Genomic DNA, 10,682 nt, shown 5'->3' on the forward strand with positions numbered 1-10,682 from the left:
AGACACTGGTGTCCTGTATTGCCAATGCCTATTATCGCTGTATAAGCGATAAGGCATGGCAGGGCAGTAGCCCTGCCATGCCTTATCACAGCAATGGGCAGTACTGTAGTGAATGTCCCCCAGGGGGACATAAGCTGTGTAAAAAAAAAAAAAGAAAATTTTTTTTAAATGAATTAAAAAATTGTAAGAAAAAGTAAAAAACCCTTTTTTAATGCTTTTTTTCTCATATTAGCATAAAAAAAGATTAAACAAATTAAAACCCCACATATTTGTTATTGTCGCGTCCGTAACGACGCGTACAATAAGCTGCACATGCTTTTGAGTGTGCACGGAAAATAGCGTTAAAAAAAGCTAAAAAACTAACAACGCAATAAAAGTGATCAAAAAAGCCGTATTTACCCCAAAATGCTACCAATAAAAATTACAGCTCGTCTCGCAAATAATAAGCCCTCATAGTGCTCCGTCCATAAAAAAATAAACAAGTTACAGGACCTTGAATGCAGCGATTTGGAAAAAAAAAAGATTTCCTAAAAAGGGTTTTTATTGCAGAAAAGTGGAAAAACCTAAAAAATAAAAAAATTTTGGTATCGTTGTAACCGTACTGGCCCACAGAAAAAATGGATTGTCTTATTTATGCTGCATGATTAACGCTGTAAAAAAAAAAAAAAAAATCTATGGCAGAATTGATGCGTTTTCTCTCCCTGCTATCATAAAAAAAATAAAAGTTTTACAATATAGTCAAGTGTACCCAAAAATGGCACCATCAAAAACTACAGTTCGCCACGCAAAAAACAAGCCCTTATACGGCCGCGTCGACTGAAAAATTAAAAGAATGATAAATGGAGAAGAAAATCCGCCAAAAATCCTTGCGTCCTTAAGCCTAAAATAAGCCATGTCATTAAGGGGTTAATAAGCAGTAGTCATTAATCAAAGCTCCTGAATTAAAAAAAAATAAATAAATCATTTTAGTTTCTTTCTGTTTGCAGGAATTGAAAATTTCAAAGGCCAATACTTTCATAGTCGTGACTACAAATCACCTGAGAATTTTAAGGACAAAAGAGTAATTGTGGTCGGTATTGGAAATACAGGCGTTGATCTGGCCGTGGAAATCAGCGCAGTAGCTAAACAGGTAAATATGAAAAAAAGTTAGAAGAATGAGAAATTTCTTGTTATTAAAGCAGATGTCCTGTTGCCTACTTGCAGTTTGGCAGCTACATGGGACCTTTTATAGCATGTGCACTGGTTACGTCCACACTGACAATATTATAGATATATCCTAAGCTTCGAACAATGCTAATTTGGATGATGTAATGCCTTGACAACCTGCTGAGTGCCAAATTTTACACTGTATTAATTGAGACTCTGACAGTACAAAAGGTTAGACACCTGTAGTGTAAAATGCAGAGCTGGATTGTTAGGCTGGGTTCACACAGGGCGTATTCCTGCCGGAAATCCCGCAGTTTGGCCGCAGCAAAAAACGCGAGATTTCCGCCGGGAGAACCGCCGCGGAAAACCCCGCGGCGGCTTTGAAGCGGCCCGGCCGCTCGCTTTTCCGCTGCGGCCGGCGCTCCCATAGAGGAGAGCGCGGCGGAACTAAAAAAAAAAAAAATAGACATGTTGCATATTCTGAAACCGCGGCTGCGGCCTCCGCAGCCGCGGTTCCAGCCTTACTTACCGCAGTGGATTAGCTGTCCCGTGTGGATGAGATTTCTAAGAAATCTCGTCCACATGGCTGGCTAATCCCGAGATTAGCGTCCGCGGTGAAATTCCGCGCGGAATTTCCGCGGCAAATCCGCCCTGTGTGAACCCAGCCTTAGGGTTTAGGATGCCTTTACATCTGCTCTGGATCCAGCACAAAATGCTGTTAAAAAAAAAAAAAGCTACATGTAGGATTTCTTCTTCTGGCAAAATGCTGGGCAGCTTTGTGGAAACCTGAATGGACCCCATTATAGTCAATGGGGTTTGGTTCCTTCATAAGGAGGATCCATTCAGTCAGGGGGTTTCCATTTACTGCTCTTCAAACAGAGCGGGAAAACCGAACCACCAAGTTCAGATGTGAAGGAAGCCTTAGATTCACCATTAATGTTAGTATGCTGTGACCTCATTGTTATCATCTGATAAGCTAAAAGCAAAGGTCTCATGTGTATGCCTGATCATTTGACTTTTTAGATGTTGTTTATGGTCAATCATTTATGTAGCAGTTAAAGGGGTTGCTTACAATAAAGTATTTTCTTTTTCTACCCCCAGTCCTGTCTGAGCTTTATCTAGTACTGCAGTTCAGTGCAACTTACTTAAAGGGGTTTTGTCATTAAAAAAATCAATACTTACCTATTCCTCCCCAGGAAGTCTTCTTACCGTATCTTCTACTCACCCATCTTTTCCTGGTTCCTACAGTCTCCTGGGTCATGTTACCTCCAGCCAACAGGATCCTCTTCTTCCTATTTTAAAGTGTCCATTAGCTGCAGTTCACTTCCTGCAGGACAGTAAACACTACTAATGACGTAGCGTTCACTGCCTAGCAGGGAATGCTGAAACATCGGCAGCCTGCTTTAGCACGCATTCCCGATATCTCGCCACTAGTGTTACATATAATATAGGAAACAATAGCAGCAAGACTTCGCACATGCACAGTCACGCTAAAGCAGGCTGCTGAGCATTTGGCATTCCGTGCTAGGCAGTAAACACCACGTCACTAGTGACATAGCCTACATGTCCCTGCGGGAAGCAGAATGCTGGCAATGTATGCTTCATCACAGGAAGATGATGATCTGGCCGGCTGGAGGTGACGTGACTGGAGGAGCTCCAGGAGAAGATCGGTGAGGTAAAGATCTGGTAAGGAGACTGCCTGGGGAGGAATAGGTAAGTTTATATTTTTTTTTTTTTTCATGACAGAATCACTTTAAATAGGGATAAGCTGCAAAGCTACTATGACACTGTTTCTGGAAGAGACACTTTCTTTTGACTCCACTTTCAATTAAAGACCTTCCAGTGCTATAGTATACCGAGATGATTATCACTGATGCCTATATCATGCAGTATTGCTGGAAGCTGTTATATAAGATTTGCAGATCCAGTAATAATTTTCATTTATGGTGCTGAAATTACTGCACTAAATTACTCCTTTATCTTTCAGGTTTTTCTCAGCACCAGGAGAGGAGTGTGGCTGTTGAATCGTGTATATGATGGTGGCCTTCCAGTGGACATTATCGTTAACACAAGATTCAATGCAGTACTTCAAGATGCTTTCCCATCTCTAGTAAACACTCTGATAGAATATAAAGCCAACTCCAGAGTTAACCATGAAAACTTTGGTCTAAAACCCCGACACAGGTGAAAAGTACTATTTACTTTTCTTTTTTTATGAAAATATGAAGCCCTCAATGAACAATGTGGAGGATTTACTAAGCAAAATAAGGCCGAATTCTGACACCAATTACACACAATCTATAGTATTTGGAAACCAGTATTTGGTAAGATAGCAGATCACTTTAAACCTCTATTAATGTCACTCCCGGATACAGCTGTCATCTCTAGCAACATCCAACGTTACCCTTAGGTGGGATAACATTCTATGAAGAATTATTGCTTGGTGATCTGCATGAACCATGAGAAAAAAGGATGTCCCCATTATGGCTGCTGTAGGTCACATTCTAATGCACATTGGGAGACATTAGGCTCCTGTTGTTCTAACCTGTATATATATTTTAAAGGGGTTTTCTTAATGGTCAAAAACATGCAAGCTATCAAATACTATCGGCCACTTTACAATTGATATTAAAAATTGCTTTGTAAATGTAATTCTGAGTAACTTATTAATGTACATTTATTAATGCACTGCTTGGTTCTGCTAAGCACATGAAGCCCCATCATCTTGTCTTCACTGCTCCTCCATACATAAGATGGCTGACTATAGAGAGGCATGTGACCATAGATGTGACTCGGCTTCCTCCATAGTAATACATGGTGCACAAGTGCAATGAAAGAAGCTGAGGGACATTTATGGTCACATTGCCTTGCCTAGTCAGTCATCTTGTGGATGGAGGAGTAGTGAAGATGGGATGAGGGAATTGGGTTCCAGTATTTATCATTCATTTTGCAACAAGCAGTCTGGATTTTAATGCTGAGGGATCCCATGCTGTCAGAGCCAGTGTGGTTCATCTTTGGGTGCAGGACAACCCAGTGGGCGGAATCGTATGTTGCATCATTAATAAGTTGTAAAACCCCATTTAGACGGGACGAATGTCGGGCAAGCAATGCCGACAGTCATCCCCGCACATACACGCTCCCGTGCTCCTGCACGGAAGCTTGTATTGCTGGCTCACAGCAGGGCTGCAGGTGCAGATTGCAGTTCTCACAGCCCCTCTCCATTTAGTTAATATAGTGGCCATTCAATACTGAATGGCTGCTATTTACACTGCCCTGTCATAGTTAAACTCATCGCTCATCGTTTGTGCTGCAGTACCGCGGTTTCCTAAATCAATGCGGGGTATATTTCCAGGTACAACCCACCTTGTTTAGCAGTGACAGGAAGAAGGTGTTTTTCATAATTAACCTCCCCACTGAGGAGGCGCTTGCTTGGGCCTCGCCGTACATATAGACTAATAGTAATCTGCTTGACAGCCTTGATACCTTCACAACCACTATAGGTCAAATTTTTGATGATCCGATCCACTGTGCCACCTCCGAAGGGAGGTTACATAACCTATGACGGGCGACGTTCTGTTGCAGAGTATAGAGAGAATTTTGTCGCTGGGCGACTGATACCATGTGGAATCCAGCTGCACAACAGAGCCAATTTTATCGGGGATTATCAGAATGGGTAGAGGATAATTTGCCATAGTAGAGACTTCTGACAACTGGAAGACTTCATTCTACTGTGCATCCAGATTGACCAGAGACTTTCCAAATAATGAAAAGAGAAACTGCGGGATGGGGCAATAACACCCCTTATTCCTTTAGCCAATCCATATTGAATCCTCCAGTGAGGACTGAAGCAGCACAAGAACTGATGCAGGTCGATGTCATCCACAAACCCCTTTCCACCGCTAAAAAGGAAAACTGCCGTGTTGCATCTGTGCCTTTATTGTGGAGACTCAGAACATTATGTTTTAAACTGTCCAAACAAGTTTCAAAGGACTCTTGCCCCAGTCAACGTCAAGGTCACAACCAATCTAACCATCACAGAATGAGGGGATGTCACCAAACACATCTTTGCACTGGTAATTCAAGACAATGTGAAGACCCTTTCCCCGCTCGGCCATTATTCTCCCAATAGAGCTCTTCACGGGAGATCAGATGATGCAGTGTTCAGCGATGCTGGATTCAGGATCAGGAGGAAACTTTGTGGATTTAAAATTTGCTCTTGACAAAGACATTGCCACCAGAGTTAAACCCATACCAATTGAAATGGAAACGGTGGATGGGTCACACTTGGCCTTAGGACATTTGTCCAGGAGACAGTCAAACTGGAACTCCGTATGAAACCGGTCCATCAAGAAACAATCAGCTTCCAGCTCACTGTCCCCTAAATTCCGGTGATACTCATGATCCCTTGGTTCTCTGCTCACAATCCCTCTATTAACTGGGAATCAAGGACCATTGTTTTCCCTTGAGAATTTTGTAAAGAGAATTGCCAGGTAGCACCATACACCCCTGAACCAGTGCCCCTAAGCAGGGGTTAATGATGTCCCAAATATTTACCTCTTGATTATCAGAGTGTTTCAGTCCTAGAGGACCAGATACTTTTTAGCAATTTTATGCATGTGGTGGTTTTATGGGCATATTTTTTTCATTGGGCTGCCAAAATGATTTTTACTGTGTTTTTCTGTGACATATAATGCTACTTTTAAATAACTTTTTTGACTGTTTTTTTTTTCCATTTTTTTCTGTTTTATTTAGGGATAATGTGTGCAAAAAGTAAAAATGTATCTTTTTATGGTCCTGAGCTGTGACAGCTAAGTACCCGATCTGCTCCTGCTAGATTGCAAGAGCGTTAATCCCGCACCATATTTTTACTATGGCATGGCACTAAATTCAGGGACCAAGTACTGTATGTTTATAACGCTTAGTCCTTAACAGGTTAATTATCTTTTCAGAGCCATTAAAGTGGAGACAACATCACACAATTTCTATTCAGATCTACCAACTGTCTGTGTCAGGTCCTCAATATAAGACATGCTATTTGTAGTTACTCTCTCTGGAGTATAGATGATGACTGTATGGAAACAACCCATCTAAGGCTCTGTTGACATCTGCATTGGACACTAGGTGAAGAGCCTTCATTGCAGATGGCAATGCAAAATGGATCTCAATGGACACTGTTACTGTCAATGAGGTACATTGGATAATCCTCATGTTAATTGTGTGATAGATCCATTCTCTGGCTTGCATTTCATTTTTCTGTTCCTGTGAAAGGACAGGAAAACTAAATGCCCAATGTAGATTTCAAAAGAGCCTAAACATTTGTGTTCCTTGAAAAATGTTTTCATTGGAAACAATAATATACTTAGAAAGAGAAATCATTTGAATTTCATGAAATGTCAGGTTCAGGTCATGTTTCTTGTTCAATAATAACTAATTACATCTTTGCTATTGAACTATGCAGGTTTCTCAGCCAACATCCTACAGCCAGTGATGATCTCCCCAATCGCATTATCTCTGGCAGAGTGCTGATGAAGACCAACATTAAACAGTTTCTGGAGAGGGACGTGATATTTGAAGATGGGTCGGTGGAGAAAGACATAGATGTTGTGATTTTTGCCACAGGATACAATTTTTTTTTCTCATTCTTTGATGAATCGGTCATAAAAGTAGATAAAAACCAAGTCCCTTTGTATAAAATGGTATTTCCACCAGAGATGGAAAAATCAACTGTAGCTTTCATTGGCTACATACAACCAGTTGGGGCCATAATGCCAATTTCTGAGATTCAGGCTCGCTGGGCAACAAGAGTCTTCAAAGGTAATACTTTGTCCAAATATGCTAAAATACTCATGACTAGATATATGATTTATATGCTGGTTGATACATTGTTCAAAATGTTTGCAATGATGTTTTGTAGGTTTAAACAAGTTACCGTCCAAGAGCGAAATGAAGGCTGAAATTACAAAGAGAAGAGAAGTCATGCAGAAGAGGTTGGTATCTGTAGTATAAATATAGCTCATGACTAAAAGGACTCTGTCAGCTCCTATAAACCCCATAAACTAAAACTATGGACTCATAGGAGCTGGGACACAAAGTCCGGGATTGTCACTGTCATATTAGCCTTACACCTTGTTCCTCCGCTGTCTGCTCACAAAGTTGTGTCTCCTGGTAAACATATATCACATGATCATGATCACATGACTGCCGGTATCCCCTGTTACAGCAGAGCTGCAGGGTCCTTGCAGACCCTGATCAGTTCTGCCAGTGACTACTGTCACTACAGGGGTTGTTTTCCCCTGTAACTGGGGTTCCTATGGATGCCTCAACTACAATGGAAAATGTGAAATAAACAAAAAGAAGTACAAGGTAAATGATCCGAAGAGGTCTTATATGGCATCATGGAGGACATAGATGGTAAAAATTAGTTCTAAAGATAAGTAAAAAAAAAATTACAGAATGAAATAAAAATATATACTTAAAAAAAGAAAAAGGACCCACCGCTGACACCAACCAAAACCATTGAAATAAGCGCCCTGTAATCCAAAACTATACTAATTATATATCAAAACAACCGAAACAAAATCAGTAACCCAGTCTCATACTTTATTTTAGTGTAAATATACTAATTAATAAATTAAATAGATATAAATTTAAGAAATATATATTTTTTAGCTTTTTACCACCAATAACATAAAAAAAAAGACAGGAAAAAGTCAGTGAAAAAAGATGTAAAAAATAGCCCCATATGTTCCAGAAAAAAGTACGCAGCAAAAATAACTTTGGTAGCTGACAAAAAAAAAATAAAGCAGTAAAGTGACCAGATGTGTAAAATCCCTAAAAAGTGTCTGGCCCTCTAGGACCAAAACACCCTTATCCAAAAGAGGCTGAAGGAGATTTCCCACTATCTAATATTGTTTTGCAGCCAGTCTGTACTTCCTGGTTGCTGCTGACCAGAACATGTGACTGCTGGAAATTAAGGGATATAGAAGGTCAATGTTCTGACCAGTGATTGGCTGCAGCAGTCACATGTTCTAGTCAGCAGCAACCTGGAAGGACCGAGTGACTTTGAAGCAATTTTAAGTAGTTGGAAAACCTCTTTAAACATTCATTACACACACTATTTTTGCATCAATTTCAAACGCTATTAAAAAATTCCATGTGTTTCATGCGTTTTTTGTGCATTTTTAGGCTTCGGTCACACAGGCGTTTTTGTCCCACGATTTGCGGATCGCATGATGGATGTGCATCCGCAAATCGCGTGACCGGGGCCAAAAAAAAATCGCCCGAAAAAACTGCTCCTAGCCACGTTTCAATAGAAACGGGCCGGAGCAGTGCAGCGCTGTCCAGCGCACTGAATTCAATGGAGCCAGCAATCCAGCCGGCTCCATGGAAAGCAATGCACTGCGGGCGATCTCAGTATGAATTTTCAGGAAGGGCTTAAATATATAAGCCCTTCCCTGAAATTCATCCAGAAATGTGTAAAAATAAAAAATATATATATACTCACCTGGTCCCGGCAGACGGAGTCCAGCTGCGGCCGGCAGGCAGTTCTCCTGAACTGCTCTGAGTAGTATTCAGCAGCCGGGGATTTAAAATCCCCGCCTGCTGAATGACAGCTGAGAGCTGCCCCTGATTGGTCCCTGCGCTGAGCCAATCAGAGGCAGCACTCACTCACCCATTCATGAATTCATGAATGGGTAAGTGAGAGCTGCCTCTGATTGGTGAGGCTGTGACCAATCAGAGGCAGCTCATGCAGCAGGCGGGGATTACAGCTGTGGCAGAGGAGAATGATTTGTCTACTATATGTTCTCAATGGGGTCGGCGCTGCTGCCGCCGGGCCCATTGAGCGCATATAGAGAAGAGAACAGGAATCGCAGAGCGCAGATAGGTGCGATCTGCGATTTCTGTTCTATAATTTATCGGACGAGCGCATAAAAAGCGCTCATGTGTCCGATACCATTGCAGACGCATGCGCAAATCGCGCGAAAAAATGTCCGTCTGACCGAGGCCTTAGGCTGGGTTCACACAGGGCAGAATTGCTGCGGAAATTCTGTGCGGAATTTCGCTGCGGCAAATCCGCTTGCGGCCGCTAATCCCGGCTTTGGCCAACCATGTGGACGAGATTTGTCAAAAATCTCGTCTACACGGGACGGCCAATCCGTCTCGGCAAAGCCGGAATTAGACAGTGCTGCGGCACGGATTCCCCCGCTGCAGCATGTCTATTTTTTTTTCGTTGCGGCCGCGCTCCTCTCTAGGGGAGCGCCGGCCACAATGGAAAAGCATGCATCCAAGCTGCTTCAAAACCCGCGGGTTTTGGCGGAAATCTCATGTTTTTTCGCTGCGGCAAAACCACGAGATTTACAGAGGGATTCCGCCCTGTGTGAACCCAGCCTTATAGGGTTTTTGGTGGCTCTTATTATCAAAATGCCAGGGGTGCGGACATTATCTAAATTGCAACTATTAATATATACATTAAAAGCACAACACCACCAAAGATCCAACAGAATTATGAAGTAACTAGCAATTATCAAATGCCCTAAATCCCTTATGAATTAACATGGAACCTATAAAGGTACAAATACAACCCCTAAAAAAATCTACTTCTCTGCACTTCTTTTGGGAAAGAAAAGCATGAAAAATGGCAGCATACTTATTAGTACAGTAAAGAATAGTCTTATCTTAAATGTACCAAAATTGACTTGTATCACCTATCCACCGGATTGAAAAAAAAAGTTTGATTGGTGGTCTTTTCTGTCTTACCGCCCTAGTATCACTTCTGCTGCCTCTTTTTTATACCGTAGAGATAACATTTTGTGTGTATAATGTACAATTCAATGGAAAAATATCTGCTATATATTTTATACAGGTATGTCGAAAGTGAGCGTCATACCATACAAGTCGATTACGTGGATTATATGGATGAAGTGGCAGAAGAGATAGGCTGCAAGCCTAATGTGAAGAAGCTATTTCTGTCTGATCCTAAGCTGGCCTGGGAGATGTTCTTTGGCCCATGCACTCCATACCAGTACCGCCTGAGTGGACCCGGGAAGTGGAAGGATGCAAGGAAAGCAATTCTTACTCAGCGTGAACGGATCATCAAGCCAACAAAGACACGAACCATTAGTGTCAATGATTCTCACGGCTCATTCAAATTAGCCTTTAAGATCCTTGGCATTCTGATTCTTTTTGCTGCCATATATGTTTCAGTGTAGTTGAATTAAAATACTGCTGCTGACAACAGTATTCGCCTGATCTGGGCACATTCAGTTCTTAGATTTTTAGTTACTGATAAATTCTAAAAATCTGAATTAGAGTATATTTATATGTTCACATGTTGTAGATTCATGATTAGCTCCAAATCAAGTGTCAAAGTGCATTTATTCTGAAGTGCCACAACTAGAGATGAGCGAACGTACTCGTCCGAGCTTGATACTCGTTCGAGTATTAGCGTGTTCGAGATGCTCGTTACTCGTGATGAGTACCACGCGATGTTCGAGTTACTTTCACTTTCATCTCTGAGACGTTAGCGCGCTTTTCCT

The 10,682-nt window shown here is 41.6% G+C and overlaps 1 protein-coding gene across 1 annotated transcript in view; it reads left to right on the plus strand.

Annotated features, from left to right (window-relative positions):
* The window catches only part of LOC136621635 (flavin-containing monooxygenase 5-like), a 72,342-nt gene extending 61,956 nt beyond the window's left edge, over positions 1–10,386 (plus strand). Inside the window, exons 5-9 of the mRNA XM_066597269.1 lie at positions 987–1,129; positions 3,134–3,330; positions 6,605–6,960; positions 7,061–7,133; positions 10,010–10,386. Coding sequence (XP_066453366.1) covers positions 987–1,129; positions 3,134–3,330; positions 6,605–6,960; positions 7,061–7,133; positions 10,010–10,355 — 1,115 coding nt within the window. The 3' untranslated portion in view covers positions 10,356–10,386. The remainder of the gene's footprint in view (positions 1–986; positions 1,130–3,133; positions 3,331–6,604; positions 6,961–7,060; positions 7,134–10,009) is intronic.
* Positions 10,387–10,682: the final 296 nt, after the last annotated feature.

This window comes from Eleutherodactylus coqui, chromosome 3 (assembly GCF_035609145.1).
Source record: "Eleutherodactylus coqui strain aEleCoq1 chromosome 3, aEleCoq1.hap1, whole genome shotgun sequence".
NCBI lineage: Eukaryota > Metazoa > Chordata > Amphibia > Anura > Eleutherodactylidae > Eleutherodactylus > Eleutherodactylus coqui.